We start from the raw sequence: 25,958 nt of genomic DNA on the forward strand, positions 1-25,958 counted from the left end.
TTTCTGACACTTCTTGCCCTTTTTTAGATCTACCTCCCTCCATCTTAGGAGGTAAACTATCTACATATACCCACTGACTCCTACAGCCTCTTAGACTACACCTCTTTTCACCCTGTGTCTTGTAATGATGCCACCTCTTTCTTCCTGTTTCTCCATCTCTGCCACATCTTTTCTCATCTAAAATGTCCTGGCTGCTCCTTCCATTTACACACTCTCCTCTGTGTGTGAAAAACTTGTCCCTGCATTCCCTTCAAATCTTTCTTCTCTCTTACCTGAAATCCACTCCCTCTAAGTTTAGACATTCCTGCCCTTGGAAAAGATACTGTAATCATCCATCTTATTTGTACTCCTTATGAATTTATATACTTATATACCTGTACACCTGTTTATTAATGCAAATATCTAATCAGCCAACTCAGTGCATAAAAGCATGCAGACGTGGTCAAGAGGTTTATTTGTTCTTCAGACCAAACATCGGCATGGTGAAGAAGTGTGATCTGAGTGACTTTGACTGTGGAATGATTGCTGATGACAGACAAGGTGGTTAGAGTATCTCAGAAACTGCTGATCTGACATTTTCACACACAGTCTCTAGAGTTTACAGGAATGACGCCAAAAGCAAAGAAACATACAGTGAGCAGCAGTTCAGTGGGCAAAATGCCTTGATAATGAGAGAGTTCCGAGGAGAACGGCTAGACTGATTCAAAACTGACCAAAAGGCGACTATAACTCAAATAGCCAAATATTACAATAGGAGTGTGCAGAAGAGCATCTCTGAACATACATCGACCCTTGAAGTAAATGGACTACAGTAACAGAATACCGTAACAGGTTCCACTCCTCTACTACTTATGGTCTGTACCTAATAAAGTGGCCACTGAGTGTGCAAGTTCATCCCTCAGCTACCATCATTTCCAGGGAAATCAGCCCCAGCCCATCCCTATAACTCAAGCCCTCCAATTCTGGCACTGTCTTAAAAATCTTTTCTACAATCTCTCCAGCTTAATCACATCTATCCTATAGTATGTTACATTGAAACATAGAAAACCTATAGCACAATACAGGCCCTTTGGCCCACAAAGTTTTGCCGAACATGTATCTACCTTACAAATTACTAGAGTTCCCCATAGCCCTCTATTTTTCTAATGTCCATGTACCTATATAAAAGTCTCTTAAAAGACCCTATCGTACCCGCCTCCACCACCGTTGCCGGCAACCCATTCCACGCACTCACCACTCTGTTGAGTAAAAAAAAACTTATCCCTGACATCTCCTCTGTACCTACTCCCCACGACCTTAAACCTGTGTCCTCTTGTGGCAACCATTTCAGCCTTGGGAAAAAGCCTCTGAATACCCACACGATCAATGCCTCTCATCATCTTATACACCTCTATCAGGTCACCTCTCATCCTCCGTCGCTCCAAGGAGAAAAACCCGAGTTCACTCAACCTGCTTTCATAAGGCATGCTCCCCAATCCAGGCAACATCCTTGTAAATCTCCTCTACACCCTTTCTATGGCTTCCACATCCTTTCTGTACTGAGGTAACCAGAACTGAGCACAGTACTCCAAGTGGAGTCTGACCAGGGTCCTATACAGCTGCAACATTACCTCTCAGCTCCTAAATTCAATTCCACGATTAGTGAAGGCCAATACACCGTATGCCTTCTTAACCACAGAGTCAACCTGCGCAGCTGCTTTGAGTGTCCTATGAACTCGGACCCCAAGATCCCTCTGATCCTCCACACTGCCAAGAGTCTTACCATTAATACTATATTCTGCCATCATATTTGACCTAACAAAATGAACCACTTCACACCTATCTGGGTTAAACTCCATCTGCCAGTTCTCAACTCAGTTTTGCATCCTGTCAATGTCCCGCTGTAGCCTCTGACATCCTTCCACACTATCCGCAACACCTCCAAACTTTGTGTCATCAGCAAACTTACGAACCCATCCCTCCACTTCCACATCCAGGTCATTTATAAAAATCACAAAGAGTAAGGGTCCCAGAACAGATCCCTGAGTCACACCACTGATCACCGACCTCCATGCAGAATATGACCTGTCTACAACCACTCTTTGCCTTCTGTCGGCAAACCATTTCTGGATCCACAAAGCAATGTTCCCTTGGCTCCCATGCCTTCTTTCTTTCTCAATAATCCTTGCATGGGGTACCTTATCAAATGTCTTGACTACATTCAATCAGGCTCGTAAGGCATGACCTGCCCTTGACAAAGCCATGCTGACTATTCCTAATCATATTATGCCTCTTCAAATGTTCATAAATCCTGCCTCTCAGGATCTTCTCCATCAACTTACCAACCACTGAAGTAAGACTTGCTGGTCTATAATTTCCTGGGCTATCTCTACTCCCTTTCTTGAATAAAGGAACAACATCTGCAACCCTCCAATCCTCCGGAACCTCTCCGGTCCCCATTGATGACTCAAAGATCATCGCCAGAGGCTCAGCAATCTCCTCCCTCGCCTCCCACAGTAGCCTGGGGTACATCCCGTCCTGTCCCGACGAGTTATCCAACTTGATGCTTTCCAAAAGCTGCAGCACATCCTCTTTCTTAATATCTGCATGCTCAAGCTTTTCAGTCTGCTGCAAGTCAAGATCCTTTTCCATCGTGAATACTGGAAGTAAAGTATTCATTAAGTACCTCTGCTATTTTCTCCGGTTCCATACACACTTTCCCACTGTCACACTTGATAGGTCCTATTCTTTCACGACTTAACCGTTTGCTCTTCACGTACTTGTAGAATGCTTTGGGGTTTTCCTTAATCCTGCCTGCCAAGGCCTTCTCATGGTCCCTTCTGGCTCCCCTAATTTCCTTTTTAAGCTCCTGTTAGCCTTATAATCTTCTAGATCCCTAACATTTCCTAACTCTTTGAACCTTTTGTAAGCTTTTCTTCTTGACTAGATTTACAACAGCCTTTGTACACCACGGTTCCTGTACCCTACCATAACTTCCCTGTCTCAGTGGAACGTACCTATGCAGAGCTCCACCCAAATATCCCCTGAACATTTGCCACATTTCTTCCGTACTATTCCTGAGAACATCTGTTCCCAATTTTAGCTTCCAATTTCCTGCCTAATAGCTTCATAATTCCCCTTACTCCAATTAAATGCTTTTCTAACTTGTCTGTTCCTATCTCTCTCCAATGCTGTTGTAAACGAGATAGAATTATGATCACTATCTCCAAAATGCTCTCCCTCTGAGAGATCTAACACCTGACCAGGTTCATTTCCCAATACCAAATCAAGTACAGTCTCTCCTCTTGTAGGCTCATCTACATATTGTGTCAAGAAACCTTCCTGAACACTCCTAACAAACTCCACCCCATCTAAACCCCTTGCTCTAGGGAGATGCCAATCGATATTTGGGAAATTAAAATCTCCCACCACGACAACTCTGTTATTATTACACCTTTCCAGGATCTGCTCCCATCTGCTCCTCGATATCCCTGTTGACGAAAACTGCACATAGTACTCGTAGTTGTCTCACCAACATTTTATACAGCTGTGATGTCCCAATTCTGGTACTTGCCCATTCGATGAATCTTTGTGCCATATGCCTTCTTCATCACTTTGTCAGTCAACAATCCACTTATACAGCAAGGTTTTTCTGTTCTTCAACTCTGCTCAGGCCCTGTCTTTCATTGTACATGCCCGTTCATTGTGTATGTCCTTGCCTGCTTCTTAGCTGGCATGCCAAAGCACTGGAACTTAAGAACTACCACAAGAACTTAAGAAATAGGAGCAGGAGTTGGCCATCTAGCCCGTCGAGTCTGCTGCACCATTCAATAAGATCATGGCTGATCTGGCCATGGATTCATCTCCAGCTACCGGCCTTTTCCCCATAACCCTTAGTTCCCCTACTATGCAAAAATCTATCCAAACTTGTCTTAATTTTTTTTTAACTGAGGTGGCCTCCACTGCTTCATTGGGCAGAGAATTCTGCAGATTCACCAGCCCTTGGGAAAAGCAGTTCCTCCTCATCTCCCGAGTCTTGAGGCTATGTCCCCTATTTCCAGTCTCACCTATCAGCGGAAACAACTTTCCTGCCTTTATCTTATCTATCCCTTTCATGATTTTATATGTTTCAATAAGATCTCCTCTCATTCTTCTGAATTCCAGTGATACAGTCCCAGGTGACTCAATCTCACCTCATCTCATCTCTGGAATCAACTTGGTGAACTTCCTCTTCCTCCAAAGCCAGTATATCCTTCCTCAAGTAAGGAGACCAGAACTGCATGCCGTACTCCAGGTGCGGTCTCACCAGTACCCTGTATAGTTGCAGCATAACCTCCCTGGTCTTAAATTCAATCCCTCTAGCAATGAAGGCCATCGTCCCATTTGCCTTCTTGATAGCCTGCTGCACCTGCAAACCAACCTTTTGTGATTCATGCACAAGCACTCCACGTCCCTCTGCACAGCAGCATGCAACAATTTTTTACCATTTAAGTAATAATCTGATCTTCCATTTTTCCTTCCAAAGTGGATGACCTTGCATTTACCAGCATTATATTCCATTTGCCAGACCCTTGCTCACTAACTTAACCTATCTATATCTCTCTGCAGACTCTCCGTATCTTCTGCACAATTTGCTTTTCTGTTCAATTTAGTATCATCAACAAACTTAGATACACTACACTCGGTCCACTCTTCTGTATTGTTAATGTATATCATGAACAGTTGCGGGCCCAGCACTGACCCCTGTGGCCCACCACTCACCACTGATTGCCAACCAGAGTAACACCCATGTATCCCAACTTTCTATTAGTTAACTAATCCTCTATCCATGCTAATTGATCACCCCCAATTCTGTGCATCCTTATCTTATGGATAAGTCTTTTATTTAATTTACAATCCCCTCCAACCTGCAACCAAGTCTCTGTAATGGCCACTAAATAATACCTCTTTGTACTGATTTGTGCCACAAGTTCACTGTCCTAGTTTTGAATGCTACGGGCATTCAGATTAAGTACGCTTGCACTCATGGTGCTTTTAAAATCTTGTAATCTTTTACTCTTTTGCACTTGACTTTTCTTCACTCCACTCTTACTTTTTTTATCTGGTGTTTTTTCTTTATCTTTATCCACACATTTCTTTTTTGCTTTATCCATACTTCTTCAATCTGGTGAACCTGCCCTCCTACTATTTAGTTTAAAGCCTTATCAACACCCCTAGTTACGCGATTTGTTCAGATCCAGATCCCATCACATTTCAGGTGGGACCCGTCCCATTGGTATAGTTCCTTCCTTCCTAAATACTGGTGCCAATTTCCTGTGAATTCAAACCCACCTCCCACACCAATCCTTGAGCCTCACATTTAACTCTCTAATCTTCTTGACCCTATACCAATATGCATGTGGCCAGGTAGTAATCCAGAGATCACCAACTTTTTGCTTCTGCTTTTTAATTTAGTCCCCAGCTGCTCAAATTCCCTTAGCGGAACCTCTGTCCTTGTTCCACCTATGTTGCTGGTACCCACGTGGACCACGATAACTGGATCTTTCCTCTCCCACGGCGGGAAGAATTTAAAAGGAGAGCATTTTTTCTTTGGCAGTTTGATCAAGGCACAACTATGCAGGCGCATGGATGTCAGCGAGTTAGACAGGCAGGAAGAATTTAAAAGGAGAGCATTTTTTCTTTAGTGGTTTGATCGAGGCATGACTGTGCAGACATGTGGATGTCAGCTAGTTAGACCGGTGGGAAGAATTTAAAAAGGAAACAGCTTTATAGAGCGGGCGTCAGAGTAGAGGGAGTCAGAATAGGAAGGCTTTGGCTCAACGGGGCTTCAGTGATAATGGGTCGAAGCAAGGTAAGTTACTGGTGAAGTATAGAAATAGGAAAGTATGTCTGCGAGACCGGTGTACTGTACTGGGTGTCGGATGTGGGATATCTGGGAGACTCCCAGCTTTGCGGACGGCCACATCTGCGCCGAGTGTGTTGAGCTGCAGCTCCTTAGGGACTGGGTTAGGAAACTGGAGATGCAACTCGATGACCTTCGTCGGTCAGGGAAAGTGAGGAGGTGATAGAGAGGAGCTATAGGCAAGAAGTCACACTGGAGCCTCGGGACACAGATAAGTGGGTAACAGTCAGGAGAGGGAAGGGCAAGAGTCAGATACTGGAGAGTACCCCTGTGGCTGTCCTCCTTAACAATAAGTACTCCTGTTTGAGTACTGTTGGGGGGGCAACCTACCTGGGGGAAGCAACAGTGGCCGTGCCTCTGGCACAGAGCCTGGCCCTATGGCTCAGAAAGGTAGGGAAAGGAAGAGGATGGCAGCAGTGTCAAGGGACTCTATATTTATGGGGTCAGACAAGCGAGTCTGTGGACGCAGGAAAGAAACATGGACGATAGTTGGCCTCCCAGGTTCCAGGTCCAGGATGTTTCTGATCGTGTCCATGATATCCTGAACTGGGAAGGTGAACAGCCAGAGGTTATGGTACATTTTGGTACCAGCGACATAGGTAGTGTCACGTACCCTGTGACGGGGATAAAGAAACCAGCAGAAATAGAAACCACTTTGGAGTCCAGTATTGCTATAAACTAATAATATTTATTAACTATGCAATACAGTAAATATAAATGTAAATAAATCAAACTGGTTAGCAATGATTATATATAAAAGTAAGTGTGGAATATATGTGTATGAAAACCAAGCTTCTTTAAGTCTAGGGGTAAAAAGATACAGTCTTACGATGTTGAGTAAAGTTCAGTTCAGTTCAGTTCGTGGTATTTAGTTGAGTAGTGATGGAGAGAGAGGGTGTGAGTTGAGTCCTCAGGTGAGCTGATGCCGTCGATCTTCTCGTCGTCCTTTGAAATCCTTTACAAGTCACCGACTATGACTTTAACCGGGGGACCAGTTTTCTGTGGTGGAGCTATCACCCAGGCGAGGGTGGACACATAGGTAACTCCCTACCAGTCAACCCCTTCTTCACCGCTGGAATAGCACTTTGGATCGATCCGCCTGTTCGATCCTCCAAAACCCACTTTCTCTGCGGGCACAACAATGCTCATTCAGTGTCCAGATCATGTGTCTGAGGTCTGTATCATCTGACCTCCTATTTATCTCACCAGGCTGAGCATCACCTGTCATTCAAAGAGACCCTCCTTCCTCTCTCTGTGAAGAAATGCATAAGCAGGCAACAAGTCCTTGAAAGTAACATCAATAATCTGCTGAAAATCATAACATCGAATATCCATTAAATAACACTGCCTTCGGTCCATAACAACTTTCGAGCTGCTCGGTGCTGTCTCCAACTCCAAACTCAGTAAAAATCCAAAGTTACTTCCAGTGCCTTAAAGTGACAGTCCAACTGTTGATCTTCGTGTCTGTCTGTCTCTGTCTGTCTGTCTGTCTCACTCTCTCTCTCTCTCCTCTCTCTCCTCTCTCTCCCTTCTCTCCCCCCTCTCTCCCTTCTCTCCCCCTCTCTCCCTTCTCTCCCCCCCTCTCCCTTCTCTCCCCCCCTCTCCCTTCTCTCCCCCCTCTCCCTTCTCTCCCCCCCCTCCCTTCTCTCCCCCTCTCTCCCTTCTCTCCCCCCTCTCTCACTTCTCTCCCCCCTCTCTCCCTTCTCTCCCCCCTCTCTCCCTTCTCTCCCCCCTCTCTCCCTTCTCTCCCCCTCTCTCCCTTCTCTCTCCCTTCTCTCCCCCTTCTCTCCCTTCTCTCCCCTCTCTCCCCTCTCTCCCCTCTCTCTCCTCTCTCTCCCCCTCTTTCCTCTCTCTCTCTCTTCAAACAGTTAATAGGGGCACCCCTGGGTCCCCTCACAGTAGGAAAAAGGAGGAGGTCCTGAAAACAGACTACAGGGAGTTAGGAAAGAAGCTAAGAAGCAGGACCACAAGGGTAGTAATCTCGGGATTCCTGCCTGTGCCCAGCAACAGTGGATATAGGAATAGAGTGAGGTGGAGGATAAATGCATGGTGGAGAGATTGGAGTAGGGGGCAGGAATTCAGATTTCTGGATCAGTGGGACCTCTTTTGGGGCAGGCGTGACCTGAACAATGAGGATGGGTTGCACTTGAATCTGAGGTGAACCAATATCCTGGCAGGGAGGTTTGCTAAGGCTATTGGGGAGAGTTTAAACTAGATTTGCTGTGGGGTGGGAACCGAATTGAAAAAATGGAGGAAGGGGCAGTTGGCTCACAAATAGGGAAAGCTTGTAGGCAGTGTGAGAAGGAGGATAGGCAGTTGATAGAGGAGGGATGCGCTCAGACTGATGGTTTGAGATGCGTCTGTTTTAGTTCAAGGATTATCATGAACAAAGTGGATGAGCTTAGAGCGAGGATCAGTACTTGGAGCTATGATGTTGTGGCGATTACAGAGAATTTGATGGCTCAGGGACAGGAATGGCTACTTAGAGTGCCAGGCTTCAGATGTTTCAGAAAGGACAGGGAGGGGAGAAAAAGAGGTGGGTGTGTGGCACTGCTGATCAGAGATACTGTCACAGCTGCAGAAAAGGAGGAAGTCATGGAGGGATTGTCAACTGAATTTATGTGGGTGGAAGTTAGAAACAAGAAGGGGCCAATAACTCTACTGAGTGTTTTTTATAGACCACCCGATAGTAACAGGGACATCGAAGAGCAAATAGGGAGGCAGATTATGGAATGGTGTAATAATAACAGGGTTGTTGTGATGGGAGATTTTAATTTCCGCAATATTGATTGGCATCTCCCTAGAGCAAGGGGTTTAGATGGGGTGGATTTTGTTAGGTGTGTTCAAGAGGGTTTCCTGACACAATATGTAGATAACCCTACAAGAGTAGAGGCTGTAACTGATCTGGTATTGGGAAATGAACCTGGTCAGGTGTTAGGTCTTTCAGTAGGAGAGCATTTTGGAGATAGTGATCCCAATTCTATCTCCTTTACCACAACATTGGAGACGGATAGTAGCATCAAGTTAGTAAAATGTTTAAATGGAGTAAGGGGAAATTTGAAGCTTTCAGACAGGAACTTTGAAGTATAAATTGGGAGCAGATGTTCTCAGGGAAATGTATGACAGAAGTGTGGCAAATGGGAGGGCGTCACGTGATGACGTGGGATTGAGACGTGTAAATCCAGCTCTCCCATAAAAAATCAGCAAAGTACTGTTTAAACAAAGTAAAGTTAATAAATACTTTCGGAAAACTACTTACAAACTTCATAAGACTACTCTACGATATGCCTCGTAAACCGCAACAGAAGAAGTCTGTTGTTGTGAAGTCGCCACGAGATGGGAAGCAAAAAGGGCCTACTGCAGCGATGGAGCCTCGGATTCAGGTTGGATCTCCTTCAGAGGAGACGTATTTTGTCTCTGGCGTAGAAGAACAGGGAGCAATGGCGGCGGTAGCGGTCTCTCAGAAGAAGATGCCGGAATTGCGCATGCGCAAAGAAGTACGCATACGCAAATCAACACAACTTAAACTACAAGAACTGACGGCCACTGCAACTGAAAGTGACTCAGAGTCAGAATTGGATATCGCAGAGAATACAGATGAAGAAGAGGAGGAAGAACTGGAAGAGACCGGAAGTAAAGGAGATGACGGAGACATAAGAGAGGCTTTATTGCAATTAACGGCTGAACAAAGAAAATTAAGAACAGAGCTTAGAGATGTGAAGATGTGCTATGATAAAGCTATGAAAAGACAGGATAAAATGGATAAGAAACTTCAGAAGATGGAAAGAACAATGGATCATATTAACAATAGACTGGAAAAAAACAGAAAATGATGTGCTTGTCTGGAACACGGAAAGAAATCGACTCTTGGAGGAAGTGGACGTGTTGGAAAATTTTAGTAGACATAATAATATTAAAATTGTTTGTCTTAAAGAAGGTATAGAGGGAGATAATCCAATAGAATTTTTTCAAAGATGGATCCCGTAAACCTTGCAAATGAAAGGGGAAGACCGATCAATTGAAATTGAGCGGGTACATAGAGCTCTAAGACCAAAACCACAAGATGACCAATATCCACGATCAATTTTAATAAAATTCTTAAGATTTCAAGACAAAGAAAGGATTCTACAGGCGGCTGCCCAAGCTGCCAAGAAGAGAAAAGGGCCACTGATGATAGAAGGGAAGAAAATTTTTTTCTACCCTGACATAAGTTATGAACTTTTGAAGAGAAGGAAGAAATTTAATCCAGTGAAAAAAGCCCTATGGGATCACGGTTATCAATTTATATTGCGTTATCCTGCAACCTTGAAGATTTTTTTGCCTGGTGGAGAAAAAAGATTTTTTGACGATGACGATTACCGGAAAGCAGAGGAGTTTGTGCAAGATTCTTTGAATATTCACCAGATACAAGAACAAACCCAGGGGAGCGAGATGGATTGAAGATGAAGACTGGATCAAGGATTAGGCCTGTTGGATTTTTAGGCAGATGAATATATAAATATATTATTAATTATATGAGGGAGGGGAAGAAAGGTTAAAATTTGAGGAATATTAGCTGGGAATAATGAGATTAATTTTTTTTATATATATACAATTTTTTGTTACGGGGGAGCTGGAAGAAACACTGACCAATTGCTACGTTATTCATGTGTGCAAGCGTGGCAATAGCCATGACCCGCACAATGGAGGAGGGTAGTGTTGTGTATCTTTTCATTCACAACATTAGTGGGGGGGTATTTTGTTTTTTCTTTTTTTGTATCTTATCTATCTTTTTTTTCTTTTTACCTGGATGATTGGGAGGGAAACACATAGCAACATGGTGAAGTTCAAAGAGATTCCCCAGGGAACTATGAGAGTTGAGAAGCTAAGTAATGTTTTAGATTTTAAGAGATAAATATGAAACATTTTTGAATATTTGGAGCCCTTATTTACAGCTCCGATGAGGAAGATCTTGGTTCCTTGAGGAAAGTAACAAATATATATTAAATTTATTTTTAATCCCATGGAGCATGTGCAAACCTTCCAATATTCAGGCGGTTCTTTTTTCTTCTTTTTTTCTTTTCTCTCTAGGTAGGAGTATATATCGGGGGGGGGGGAGGATAGATATTATTTTCTCATGTATTCACTTTGAAAACTCAATAAAAATTATATGGAAAAAAAAGAAATGTGGCAAATATTCAGAGGATACTTGCGTGGTGTTCTGCACAGGTACTTTCCGATGAGACAGGGAAAAGATGGTAGGGTACAGGAACCATGGCGTACAAAGGCTGTTGAAAATCTAGTCTGGAAAAAAAGAAAAGCTTACAAAAGGTAGTGATAGAGATCTAGAAGATTATAAGGCTAGCAGAAAGGAGCTTAAGAATGAAATAAGGAGAGCCAGAAGGGGCCATGAGAAGGCCTTGGCGAGCAGGATTAATGAAAATCCCGAGGCATTTTACAAGTAGGTGAAGAGGATAAGACGTAAGAAAATCAAGTGTGACTGTGGAAAAGTGTGTATGCATCCTGAGGAGATAGTAGAGGTACTTAATGAATACTTTGCTTCAGTATTCACTATGGAAAAGGACCTTGTCGATTGTAGGGATGACTTAAAGCAGACTGAAAAGCATGCGCATATAGACATTCAAAAAGAGGATGTGCTGGAGCTTTTGGAAAGCATCAAGTTGGATAAGTCACCGGGACTGGACAGAATATACACCAGGCTACTGTGGGAGGCGAGGGAGGACATTGCTGTGCCTCTGGCAATGATCAATGGGGACGGGAGAGGCTCTGGAGGATTGGAGGGTTGTGGATGTTGTTCCCTTATTCAAGAAAGGGAGTAGAGGTAGCCCAGGAAATTATAGACCAGTGAGTCTCAGTGGTTGGTAAGTTGATGGAGAAGATCCTTAGAGGCAGGATTGATGAACATTTGGAGAGGCATAATATGGTTAGGAATAGTCAGCATAGCTTTGTCAAAGGCACGTGGTGCATTATGAGCCTAATTGAATTTTTTAAGGATGTGACTGAACATATTGATGAAAGTAGAGCAGTAGATGTAGTGTATATGGATTTCAGCAACATTTGATAAGGTACCCCATGAAAGGCTTATTGAGAATGTAAGGAGGCATGGGATTCAAGGGGACCTTGCTTTGTGAATCCAGAATTGGCTTGTCCACAAAAGTGGTAGTAGACAGGTTATATTCTGCATGGAGGTCGGTGACCAGTGGTATGCCTCAGGGATCTGTTCTAGGACCCCTTCTCTTCATGATTTTTATAGATGACCTGGATGAGGAAGTGGAGGGATGGGTTAGTAAATTTACTGATGACACAAAGGTTGGGGGTGTTGTGGATAGTGTAGAGGGCTGTCAGATGTTACAGCGGGACATCGATAGGATGCTAAACTGGGCTGAGAAGTGGCAGATGGAGTTCAACCAAGATAAGTGTGAGGTGGTTCATTTTGGTAGGTCAAATATGATGGCAGAATATGGTATTAATGGTAAGACTCTTGGCAGTGTGGAGGATCAGAGGGATCTTTGGGACACTCAAAGCTGCTGCTCAGGTTGACAGTGTATTGGCTTTCGTCAACCGTGGGATTGAGTTCAAGAGCCAAGAGCTAATGTTACAGCTACAGATTATGGGAACACTTTGTCCTCATTTATTGTCATTTAGAAATGCATGCATTAAAAAATGATACAATGTTCCTCCAGTATGATATCACAGAAACACAAGACAGACCAAGACTAAAGCTGACAAAAACCACATAATTATAACATATAGTTACAACAGTGCAAAGCAATACTGTAAGAGCAGACCATGGGCACGGTAAAAAAATAGTTTCAAAGTTCCAATAGCCCCAACATCTCACGCAGACGGTAGAAGGGAGAAACTCCCTACCATGAGCTTCCAGTGCTGCAAACCTGCGATGCAGCATCCTAGAAGCACCCGACCACAGTCCGACTCTGAGTCCGTCCGAAAACTTTGAGCCTCCAACCAGCCCTCCGACACCGAGCATCGAGCACCATCTCTGCCGAGCCCTTCGGCCCTGCCCCAGCCGCCGAGCAACAAGCAAAGCCGAGGATTCGCGGCCTTCCCCTCCGGAGATTTCGGATCACACAGTAGCGGCGGCAGCGACGAAACAGGCATTTCCGAAGTTTTACCAGATGTTCCTCCGTGCTCTCACGTCGGCCTCCATCAAATCAGAATTGTGCACGGCATCCTACTTGACAAACAGATATTCATCACCGGAGAGGCCGCACGCGCTGCGTCATGCCACCATCTTCTCCTCCTCCTTCCCTGGACCCTGGTACGAGCTCACTTGGAGTACTGTGCTCATTTCTGGTCACCTCACTGAAGGAAGGATGTGGAGATTGTAGAAAGGGTGCAGTTGAGATTTACAAGGATGTTGCCTGGATTGAGGAGCATACCTTATGAGAATAGGTTGAGTGAAATTGGCCTTTTCTCCTGGGAGCGACGGAGGATGAGAGGTGACCTGATAGAGATGTATAAGATGATGAGAGGCATTGATCATGTGTATAGTCAGAAGCTTTTTCCCAGGGCTGAAATGGCCAATATGAGAGGGCACAGTTTTAAGATGCTTGGAAGTAGGTACAGAGGTGTTGTCAGGGGTACGTTTTTTATGCAGTGGTGAGTGCGTGGAATGGGCTGCTGGCGACAGTCGTGGAGGCAGATACAATAGGGTGTTTTAAGAGACTCTTAGATAGGTACATGGAACTTAGAAAAATAGAGGGCTGTGGGTAACCCTAGGTAATTTCTAAAGTAAGTACATGTTCGGCGCAGCATTGTGGGCTGAAGGGCCTGTATTGTGTTGTAGGTTTTCTTTGCTTCTATGTCTCTAAATTCTTCTGCAGGTCAGATAAGATTTCCCGAAGCCAGGCACCAGGCAGGCAACACAGCCTTCGGGACGCTCTATCCTCGTGACAGAGAAGTTTGTTTATTCACCTGACTATACTATCCCCAATTACCACTACATTTGTCTTCTCCCCCCACCCCCTTGAATGGCTCCCTGAACTACAGTGCTACAGTTGGGTTGCTCATGCTTCCTACAGTCTCCACTGTCATCAAGAGTGATGCTGAGGATGTCCTACGAGTCTGTGGTGGCCAGTGCAATCATGTTTGCTGTTGTGTGCTGGGGCAGCAGGCTGAGGGTAGCAGACACCAACAGAATCAACAGACTCATTCGGAAGGCCAGTGATGTTGTGGGGATGGAACTGGACTCTCTCACGGTGGTGTCTGAAAAGAGGATGCTGTCCAAGTTGCATGCCATCTTGGTCAATGTCTCCCATCCACTACATAATGTACTGGGTGGGCACAGGAGTACATTCAGCCAGAGACTCATTCCACCGAGATGCAACACAGAGCATCATAGGAAGTCATTCCTGCCTGTGGCCATCAAACTTTACAACTCCTCCCTTGGAGGGTCAGACACCCTGAGCCAATAGGCTGGTCCTGGATTTATTTCATAACTTACTGGCATAATTTACATATTACTATTTAACTATTTATGGTTCTATTACTATTTATTATTCATGGTGCAACTGTAACGAAAACCAATTTCCCCTGGGATCAATAAAGTATGACTGTGACTATGAACACGGGGAACAAGAATATCAGACCTGTTGGACAAGCTCAATGACAGAGGCTTCTCCAGCACTGTCTCTTGAATCCCACTACCCGCCTCACTTGCAGTCACACCCTCTTGTCCCTGACTGCAGACTGAATTTGGGGCAGGTAAGCCAATGGATGTGATTACCTCTTGAAACAGAGAATCCAGGTGACTCTCCTCCTCCCTGATGTGCCACAGTGTTTGAAGCTCAGATTCCAGGCCATCAACTTTGAGCCTGAGTTCCTCAAGCAGCCAACACTTGCTGCAGATGTGGTCACCAGGAACCACTCTGAGGTCCACCAGCTCCCACATCATGCAGCTTCAGCACATCACCTGATCCTGCATCCTCCCTACTTTATTTATTTAGCTGTAATTTAGTGACTGTTTATTAAATCACTACAAAAGCCTTATCTGCTACTTACCTGTGCCTGCTTGCTGATGCCTCTTGAGCCAAAGCCTCAAGTTCCCACTCCTACACTGGTCAACTTACACAATGGCCGCTCTGCTTTGACCCTGCTTTACTTTTATTTGCTCCTGCTAATGAATCGCGAATGGATTGGTCCGCCACTAATGCGCTGAGCCCTGCAAAACGCTACTTTTTAAAACTCTTCCCCCCATACCATCAATGTAGTCTCATCAAAATCCTCCAAATCCGTTGGTAGGATAAGCAAACTGAAGTCCTCATCCCAGGATTGAGACCTTCATTATACTCAACTTGTTTCGGCAGAGAGTATCCTCCTTGCGTTTGACAACAGACTTCTGAAACAGGCACTCTGCACCAAGCTGATAAGGGAAGAGAATACTGGCGGCAAAAGATTACTAGACGGACAGAGGGGAACATTCAAAGATATTCTTTAAACTTCCTTAAAAAGATTAAACAACTCCATAGATTCCTGGGAATCTATGAGCTGTCAGCACAAAGATTTGGAATGTCATTGAGCACATAGAAACCCAGATTAGAGGAACCTCCTGCCCTCCCTGTCGATTACCTCTTCCCACATTCACTTCATCAGTCACTTCAGAACCCACGGAACTAGAATGGAAGCAAGTTATCTATTCACACATTGAACTACATTTTATCTCAATTCTTTTATTATCTAATAAGTTAACAAATTTCACGACACATGCAACCCTAAGCCTAAACCTAATAAACCTGATACTGATTCTGCCCCTCTGTGATACATGCGCACATTAACCCACCACCTACTTCATATTCTGTTTATATCTAATTTTGATACAGTATATTTCAGGCTTACCACTCTCATATACTGTCTTGAACATTGCACAGTATTGTTTCCATGCACCTACAAACATCACTTATTTCCCAGACTCTCTGTTTTAACACTGTTCCAATATACTACTTATCATCTGTCTTAGAAGCTTTATCTCCCCCAATCCAATGCAGTGAACGCTGACCAATCAGTCATCTTTGGTCTTGCTGATATCTAATACTGCCTTACAGTTTACAAACAGGTCATACTAACGGTGGGTGGTAAGCAGAAAGGTCAATGATTAGTTTTTATAAACTGGCAGAATTAAAGTGAATTAACAGTAACTGTTTTTCCATCTGTTAGAACAAATGTTGCCAGCTACCAATTTGTATGATTATTAGAGGGTAATGCTGACAAGGTTTATATGGGGTGACTGCCATGCTTTATACTTTCTTGCTGGGTTTAATTTTTCCTGTCATATCCAGTAGGATTAATAGTGCTTAGTGTTGATTAATAGGGTTCTTGCATAAATAATACGCCCTTAAACATGAGAAAATCATGTGAATTGTGTTCTCTGTTGTGTAACGGGAATTCTCCACTTTATGTACGTGCAGAGAGCAGAAGGCAAAACGCAACAGCCAGTGGGTGCCCACCCTGCCCAACAGCTCACATCATCTGGATGCAGTACCGTGTTCCACAACTATCAATCGAAACCGAATGAGCCGGGATAAGAAGAGGACATTCCCTCTCTGGTGAGTATTAGTAAAATTTGTCCAGAAGAACCAAGCCATGCCTGCTCTGACCTGGCTTGACAGGTGATACTGTTACTTAGAGTATTACATAGAAATAAGCTCTTATTAAAAATGTAATGTAAGAGAACTCAGACAAATTCTAAGTAATTAGAGCAAGTCAACAGGGAGATTATGTCTGACTAACTTTATTAGAATGGTCTGAATATTTGCCGTAGATGAAGGGGAACCAATGGAAGTGTTACACTTGGATATCCAGGTTGAGATGACCACATGGAAGGTTATAGTGCAAAATAAGGGGAAAAAACTTATCGAGGAATAACAAGACACAGAGCAAAGGTTGAGCTGAGTAACAGGGTACAGAGCCAGCATAAATGGGCTTATTTTTGGTGGGTAAATTGTGTGCCACAGGGATCAGTGCTGAGGCCTCAGTTTGGACAATGGATGCAACACACACAAAATGCTGGAGGAACTCAGCAGGCCCGGCAGCATCTATGGAAAAGGGTACAGACAATTTTTCAGTTCGAGGCCCTTCAACAGGACTGGAGAAAAAATGATGAGCACTAGATTTAAAAGGTGGAGGAGGGGAGGAAGAAACACAAGGTGATGGGTGAAACCGGGAAGGGGAGAGATGAAGAGCTGGGAAGTTGATTGGTGAAAGAGTTAAAGGGCTGGAGAAGGGGCAGTCTGATAGGAGAGAACAGAAGGCTATGGAAGAAAAAAAAGGGGGGAGGAGCACCAGAGGGAGGTGATAGGCAGACAAGGAGATAAGGTGAGAGACGGAAAAGAGGATGGGAATGGTGAAGGAGAGGTGGGTTGGGGGTTAGGGGGAAGCATTACCGGAAGTTCAAGAAATCGATGCTCGTGCCATCAGGTTGGAGGCTACCCAGAAAGAATATAAGGTGTTGTTCCTCCAACCTGAGTGCGGCCTCATCGCAACAGTAGAGACCATGGATTGACATATCAGAATGGAAATGGGAAGTGAAATTAAAAGGTGTGGCCACTGGGAGATCCCACTTTTTCTGGTGGATGGAGTATAGGTGCTTGGCAAAACGGTCTCCCAATGTACGTTGGGTCTTGCTGACATACAAGAGGCCACACCGGGGACACCAAACACGGTATATGACCTCAACAGACTCACAGGTGAAATATCGCATAACCTGGGCGGACTGTTTAGGGCCCTGAATGGTAGTGAGGGAGGAGGTGTAAGGGGAAGTGTAGCATTTGTTCCACTTGCAAGGATAAGTGCCAGGAGGGAGATCAGTGGGGCAGACAAATGACAAGGGAGTTGTGTAGGGAGTGATCCCCGTGGAAAGCAGAAAGTTAGGGGGAGGGAAAGATGGGTTTGGTGGTGGGATCCCGTTGGAGATGGCGGAAGTTCCAGAGAAATATGTGCTGGACACGGAGGCTAGTGGGGTGGTAGGTGAGGACAAGAGGAGCCCTATCCTTGGTAGGGTGGTGGGAGGATTGAGTAAGAGCAGACATGCGTGAAATAGAACAGATGCGGTTGAGGCAGCATTGATGGTGGAGGAAGGGAAGCCCTTTTCTTTGAAAAAGGAGGACTTCTCCTTCATTTAAGAATGAAAGGCCTCATCCTGAGAGTGGAGGCGGAGGAATTGAGAAAAAATGCTGCCAATACACAATCACAGGAAATTTTAACTCCTGTTTTGTCTGCATAGGCATTGCCTCAGAGCATCCACCAGTATTTCCATAAGACCATAAGACAAAGGAGCAGAAGTCAGCCATTCGGCCCATGGAGTCGGCTCCGCCATTTTATCATGAGCTGATCCATTCTCCCATTTAGTCCCACTCCCCCGCCTTCTCACCATAACCTTTGATGCCCTGGCTACTCAGATACCTATCAATCTCTGCCTTAAATACACCCAATGACTTGGCCTCCACTGCTGCCCGTGGCAACAAATTCCATAGATTCACCACCCTCTGACTAAAAAAATTTCTTCGCATTTCTGTTCTGAATGGGCGCCCTTCAATCCTTAAGTCATGCCCTCTCGTACTAGACTCCCCCATCATGGGAAACAACTTTGCCACATCCTCTCTGTCCATGCCTTTCAACATTCGAAATGTTTCTATGAGGTCTCCCGTCATTTTTCTAAACTCCAAGGAATACAGTCTAAGAGCGGACAAACGTTCCTCATATGTTAACCCTCTCATTCCCGGAATCATTCTAGTGAATCTTCTGTGTACCCTCTCCAACGTCAGCACATCCTTTCTTAAATAAGGAGACCAAAACTGCCCACAGTACTCCAAGTGAGGTCTCACCAGCGCCTTATAGAGCCTCAACATCACATCCCTGCTCCTATACTCTATTCCTCCAGAAATGAATGCCAACATTGCATTCGCCGCCTTCACTACTGACTCAACCTGGAGGTTAACTTTAAGGGTATCCTGTACGAGGACTCCCAAGTCCCGTTGCATCTCAGAACTTTGAATTCTTTCCCCATTTAAATAATAGTCTGCCTATTTATTTTTTCTGCCAAAGTGCATAATCATACACTTTCCAACATTGTACTTCATTTGCCACTTCTCTGCCCATTCTTCCGATCTATCCAAGTCTCTCTGCAGACTCTCCGTTTCCTCAGCACTACCGGCCCCTCCACCTATCTTCGTATCGTCAGCAAACTTAGACACAAAGCCATCTATTCCATAATCCAAATCGTTGATGTACAATGTAAAAAGAAGCGGCCCCAACGCGGACCCCTGTGGAACACCACTGGTAACCGGCAGCCAACCAGAATAGGATCCCTTTATTCCCACTCTCTGTTTCCTGCCAATCAGCCAACACTCTATCCACGTATGTAACTTTCCCGTAATTCCATGGGCTCTTATCTTGTTAAGTGTCTTGTTTCTTCTCTATAGAGCGGGACATTTTGGATTTTTATATTGCTCTCAGACTACAGTAGCCAGAAGTGGATGCAATGCAAGTGTTTTATAATACAGAACATGGAATAGTACAGCTTTGGCCCACAACATTACCATACGACATAGGAGCAGAATTAGTCCATTCAGCCCATTGAGTCTGCTCTGCCATTCCATCATGGCTGACTTATTAGCCCTCTCAACCCTATTCTCCTGCAAAGTCCGAATTGCCCCAGAAACTACAGCTATTGCTGTTCTGCCGACATCCCTGATAGTGTTGCCTTCCAATCAACTTTGACCAGCTCCTCTCTCATGCCCCTGTAATTTCCTTTATTCCATTGTAATAACCAATATATCTGACTTTATCTTCTCCCTCTCAAACTTCAGAGTGAATTCCTTCATATTATGTTCACCACCTTCAAGATTCTTTTACCTTAAGCTCCTGAATCAAATCTGCTTCATTACACAACACCCAATCCAGAATTGTCTTTCCCCTAGTGGGCTTAATCACTAGCTGCTTCAAAAAGCCAACTCATAAACATTTTAAGAATTCCATCTTGGGATCCAGCACCAAACTGATTTTCCCAATCTACTTGCATATTGAAATCCCTATTGACTATCATAAAATTTACATGCTTTTTTTCCCCCATTGTAATTTATATCCCACATCCTGGCTACTGTTTGGAGGGCTGTGTATAACTCCTGTCAGGGTTTTTTTTTTACACTTGCAGTTTGTTAACTCTACCCATGCATTCTACATATTCCAATCCTAAGTCACCTTTTTCAAAAGATTCAATTACACTTTTACCAACAGAGCCACGCCACCCCCTCTGCCGACCTGCCTGTCCTTCCAATACAATGTTAAGCTCTCAACTATGGTCTTTCAGCCATGACTCACTGATGCCCACAACGTAATATCTTCCAATCTTTAACTGCGCTACAAGATCATCTACTTTATTCCATGTACTGTGTGCATTCAAATATAACATCTTCAGTCCCTCATTCATAACCCTTTTTGGGGGGAAGGGGGGCATGGGGGAGGGGTGGGGCAGAGAGGGGGAGCAGGGTGGGGAGGGGTTGGGTTGGAGAAGGGGAGTGGGGGAGAGTGGAGATGGGATGGGGAGGGGGGAGGGAGAGAGGAGGGGAGGTGGAGAGGGGCAGGTGGAGAGGAGAGGGGAGGAGGAGAGGGAGAGGAGGAGGGGGAGGGAGGAGGAGGGGGGAAAGGGGGAGGGAGAGGGGAGGGGGAAATAAACAAAAAACAAACAAACAAGGATGGCACAGCAGGACAGATGGAGGGGAGAGGGAGCAGAGAGGGGAAGAGGAGAGGGGAGATGGAGCAGGGAGAGAGGGGAAGTGGGAAGGGGGGAGCGGGGAGGGGAGAGAGGGGGAAGGGGATAGAAAAAAAAACAAACAAACAAACAGGGATGGCACAGCAGGACAGATGGCAGAGTTGTGCCTGACTGCTCCAGTGCAATCTTGACCTAAAGTGCTGTGTGGAGGTTTCACGTTCTCAAGGGTTCCCTTTGGATCACAGTCATACCGCAGAAAGAGACCCTCCAGCCATGCTGACCAAGATTCCCCTCTAGGCTAGTCCCATTTGTCAGCATTTGGCCCATAACCTTCTAACCATTTCCAATTTGTGTGCTTGTCCAACTGTCTTTTAAAAGTTGTTAATTTACCTGCCTCAACCACTTTGTCTAGCAGCTCGTTCCACACACCTACCACCCTTTATGTGGGGAAAGATGAACTGTAACTTCTCGTCAAGTTCCTATTTTTGCCCCCTCAACATAAATCTATTCCCTCTAGCTCAATTCCCCAACCCTGGGAAAACTCGATGCATTCACTCGATTTATGCCCATTCTGATCCATTTTCTGGGATTATTTTTCAGTCTCCTATGCTCCAAGGAAGCATTAACAACTTTACCCAGAGAGTACTTTTCATACCAATGATGTAGTTCAAAGTACTTTACAATGGGATAAAAGTACATAAATGAAAATAAAATAAAAATAAAACAGATATGAAAATAAAAGACAAAAATGTTAGTTAAAAGCAAGGTAAGTCACAATTACTCCAAGGTGCCTTGGTTTACTCCGAAAGACGTGCAAGTTGGTAGATTGAGCAACAAGCACAAAATGCTGGAGGACCTCAGCAAATCAGACAGCTTTTATGGAGAGGAGTGTCCAGTCCTGAAGAAGAGTCTCAGCCCAAAACGTTGACGGCCTACTCCTCTCCAGATGCTGTCTGACTTGCTGAGCTCCTCCAGCATTTTGTGGGTATTGCTCAAGATTTTGAGGCTCTAAAGAACCTCTGGTATTTACAGGTTGGTAGGTTAACTAACTGCTATAGGTTGTCACTAATGTTTAGGTGAGTCAAAGGGTGTTGATGGCCCTGTGGGGAGCATAAAATGATGTTGGGGTAAGTGGGGTATTTGAAGTCTGTATCATGCTTATGTTTAGTTGCTGGACATCCGATTCCGGGATGGAGTCAAACACCTTAATTTTGGGTTAAGGGACAGCACTATGGTACAGCTAACAGAGCTACTCCCTCCTGCTCCAGGGACCCAAGTTCAAGCGTAACCTAGTGCTCTGGGTGGAGTTTGTACACTCTCCCTATGACAGCACCACTTTCCTCTAGTTGTGCAGGTTTCCACTCACATTCAAAATGTGCAAATTGTCAGCTTAATTGACTGCTGTAAATTATCCCTAGTGTGCAGGTACGTGGTAGAATGAGGGGGGAGTCAATGGGAAGGGGTTAAAAATGAAATGGTATTATGAGTCCTTGATGGTCAGCACAGATATAATGAGTGGAAAGGCTTGTTTCTGTACCAATTGACTCCATGAATCAATAAACTTCAATTCTGCGGCTAGAGCAACTTAAGGCGGGGTCATCCAATGCACAACTGGCATTCATTCAAGCAGATCAGGGAGCTGACATGTGACTCATGAGACAAGGATTTCCATCATGGTCATGGGCAGCAGCTGTGAAGGAAAAGGGGGTGTTGGAACAGGCTGCACAAGAATCAGAAATACTGGAAATCCTCAGCAGGTCAACAGACAATAGACAACAGGTGCAGGAGTAGGCCATTCAGCCCTTCGAGCCATTCAATGTGATCATGGCTGATCATCCACAATCAGTACCCTTTTCCTGCCTTCTCCCCATATCCCTTCACTCCGCTATCTGTAAGAGCTCTATCTAACTCTTTCTTGAAAGAATCCAGAGAATTGGCCTCCACTGCCTTCTGAGGCAGAGCATTCCACAGATCCACAACTCTCTGGGTGAAAAAGTTTTTCCTCAACTCCGTTCTAAATTGTCTACCACTTATTCTTAAAACTGTGGCCTCTGGTTCTGGACTCCCCCAACATCAGGAACATGTTTCCTTGCCTCTAGCGTGTCCAATCCCTTAATAATCTTATATGCTGGAATCAGATCCCCTCTCATCCTTCTAAATTACAGTGTATACAACTGCAGTTGCTCCAATCTTTCAACATATGACAGTCCCACCATCCCCGGAATTAACCTCGTGAACCTACGCTGCACTCCCTCAATAGCTAGAATGTCCTTCCTCAAATTTGGAGACCAAAACTGTACACAATATTCCAGGTGTGGTCTCACCAGGGCCCTGTGCATCTGCAGAAGGGCCTCTTTGCTCCTATACTCAACTCCCTTTGTTATGAAGGCCAACGTGCCACTAGCTTTCTTCACTGCCTGCTGTACCTGCATGCTTACTTTCAGTGACTGATGAACAAGGACACCTAGATCTGGTTGTACTTCCCCTTTTCCTAACTGGACACCATTCAGATAGTAATCTGCCTTCCTGTCTTGCCACCAAAGTGGATAACCTCACATTTATCCACATTAAACTGCATCTGCCCACTCACCCAACCTGTCCAAGTCACCCTGCATTCTCATAACATCCTTCTCACATTTCACACTGCCACCCAGCTTTGTGTCATCTGCAAATTTGCTAATGTTACTTTTAATCCCTTCATCTAAATCATTAATGTATATTGTAAATATACATTACCGAGCCTTGCGGTACCCCACTAGTCACTGCCTGCCATTCTGAAAAGGACCCATTAATCCCTACTCTTTGTTTCCTGTCTGCCAACCAATTTTCTATTCATGTCAGTACTCTACCCCCAATACCATGTGCTCTAATTTTGCACACTAACTTCCTACGTGGGACCTTATCAAAGGCTTTCTGAAAGTCCAGGTACACTACATCCACTGGCTTTCCCTCGTCCATTTTCATAGTTACATTCTCAAAGAATTCCAAAAGATTAGTCAAGCATGATTTCCGCTTTGTAAATCCATGCTGACTCGGACCTATCCTGCCACTGCTATCCAAATATGCCGCTATTACATCTTTTATAATTGATTCCAGCATCTACCCCACCGCTGATGGGAAGTATCACTGTATGGAAAGCCAAACAGACAACATCCTCAGTGTGTGGTCCTTTGTCAAAACTGCAAAGAGACAGAAGCAAGTGAGTGTTCAGTTGGACCAGACAAACACAGATTGGGTGACTGCTTCGTGCTATACCCACCATTGTCCCTGTACCAAAAAAGACCAAGGTAACATGCCTGAAGGACTGGCATCCTGTCGCACTCACCTCAATAATAAGCAAATGCTTTGAGAGGCTGGTCAAGGATTACATCTTGCTACCGTCCAAACTGGACGCCTACAGACACAACCGATTGACAGACAACTCAATAGCCACCGCTGTACAAGAGGTGTTGATAAGTTCGTGCCCTATGGTAGAAGGCGATGAGTTATACAGCTCTCATTACATGCACGTTCAGTTCAACTCTTTGATTATGCAGAAAGTTTGTTGATAACTCATCTCCTTCTACCTTAGGCCACAAACTTATCAATCACCCCTGCTGTGGACCACTTCTGGAGGTCCACGACGCCGACTTCTACAAAGAAGGGATCTGTATGTTCCACAACCACTAAGTGTAAATGTAGGAAAAATAAATGTGCTAGGTTTTCTAAAATTGACTCCTTCTACATTAGGCTAGGAACTTATCAATCACCCCTTGTACATAGTAGTCATAGTCATACTTTATTGATCCTGGGGGATATTGATTTTCGTTACAGTTGCACCATAAATAATTAAATAGTAATAAAACCATAAATAGTTAAATAGTAAAAGGTAAATTATGCCAGGAAATAAGTCCAGGACCAGCCTATTGGCTCAGGGTGTCTGACCCTCCAAGGGAGGAGTTGTAAAGTTTGATGGCCACAGGTAGGAATGACTTCCTATGACACTCTGTGTTGCATCTCGGTGGAATGAGTCTCTGGCTGAATGTACTCCTGTGCCCAACCAATACATTATGTAGTGGATGGGAGACATTGTCCAAGATGGCATGCAGCTTAGACAGCATCCTCTTTTCAGATATCACCGTCAGAGAGACATACCATCCTTACACATCTGGAGAAGAAGGATGCTTATGTGAGAATGCTGTTCTTGGACTACGGTTCAGCGCTCAACACCATAGTTCCATTCAGGTTCGACAAGAAGCTCAGAGACCATGGCGTTGAACCTGCCTTGTGCAGCTGGATCCTGGACTTTCTGTCAGATCACCAGCAGGTTATAAGAGTAGGCTCCCTCACCTCCAACCCTCTGACTCTCAATACAGGAGCCCCTCAGGGCTGTGTACTGAGTCCCCTCCTTTACTCCCTGTATACCCATGACTGTATCGCCACCCACAGCTCTAATCAGCTAATTAAATTTGCTGACATTGATTGGCCTTATCTCAAACAATAACGAGGTGGCCTACAGGGAAGAAGTCATCTCTCTGACACAGTGGTGTCAAGAAAACAACCTCTCCCTCAATGCCGCAAAAACATAGGAGCTGGTTTTGGATTACAGGAGGAATGGAGATGGGCTAACCCCTACTGACATCAATGGAGCTGGGGTTAGCGCCTCTTTCACCTCAGACGGTTGAGGAAGTTTGGTATGGGCCCCCAAATCCTAAGAACTTTCTACAGGGACACAACTAAGAGCATCCTGACTGACTGCATCACTGCCTAGTATGGGAACCGTACCTCCCTTAATCACAAGTCTCTGCAGAGAGTGGTGCGGACAGCCCAGCGCATCTGTAGTTGTGAAATTTCCATGATTCAGGACATTTACAAGGACAGGTGTGTAAAAGGACCCATACATCATTAAAGACCCTCTCAATGAGAAAAGGACATGTCCTGGCTGATGAGGGTCTTTAATGACGTATGCCATATTTTTGAGGCATCGCTCCTTGAAGATGTCCTGGATGCTGGGAAGGCTAGTGCCCATGATGAAAATGACTGAGTTTACAATTTTCAGCAGTTTATTTCATCCTGTGTAGTACCCCCCCCCCATACTAGATGGTGATACAGCCAGTTAGAATGCTCTCCATGGTACATCTGTAGAAGTTTGCGAGTGTCTTTGGTGACATGGCAGATCTCCTCAAACTCCTAATGAAATATAGCCTTATTGTTCCTTCTTTGTAACTGCATTGATAGGTTGGGCGCAGGATAGTTCCTCAGAGATGCTGACACTTAGAATTGAAATCTTACCTACCATTGAAGTCCCTTTGAGGTCTATATCTCGGTATTTGCCCTACCCTTATTAGATCACCTTCCCCACGCACACCCAAA

At 44.7% G+C, this 25,958-nt stretch overlaps 1 protein-coding gene across 1 annotated transcript in view; it reads left to right on the forward strand.

The window, feature by feature from the left end:
* LOC140187761 (SWI/SNF-related matrix-associated actin-dependent regulator of chromatin subfamily B member 1-A) overlaps positions 1 to 25,958 on the forward strand; it is a 116,723-nt gene that overhangs the window by 22,926 nt on the left and 67,839 nt on the right. Inside the window, exon 4 of the mRNA XM_072243446.1 lies at positions 16,306 to 16,443. Coding sequence (XP_072099547.1) covers positions 16,306 to 16,443 — 138 coding nt within the window. The remainder of the gene's footprint in view (positions 1 to 16,305; positions 16,444 to 25,958) is intronic.

This window comes from Mobula birostris, chromosome 25 (genome assembly GCF_030028105.1).
Source record: "Mobula birostris isolate sMobBir1 chromosome 25, sMobBir1.hap1, whole genome shotgun sequence".
NCBI classification, from domain to species: domain Eukaryota; kingdom Metazoa; phylum Chordata; class Chondrichthyes; order Myliobatiformes; family Myliobatidae; genus Mobula; species Mobula birostris.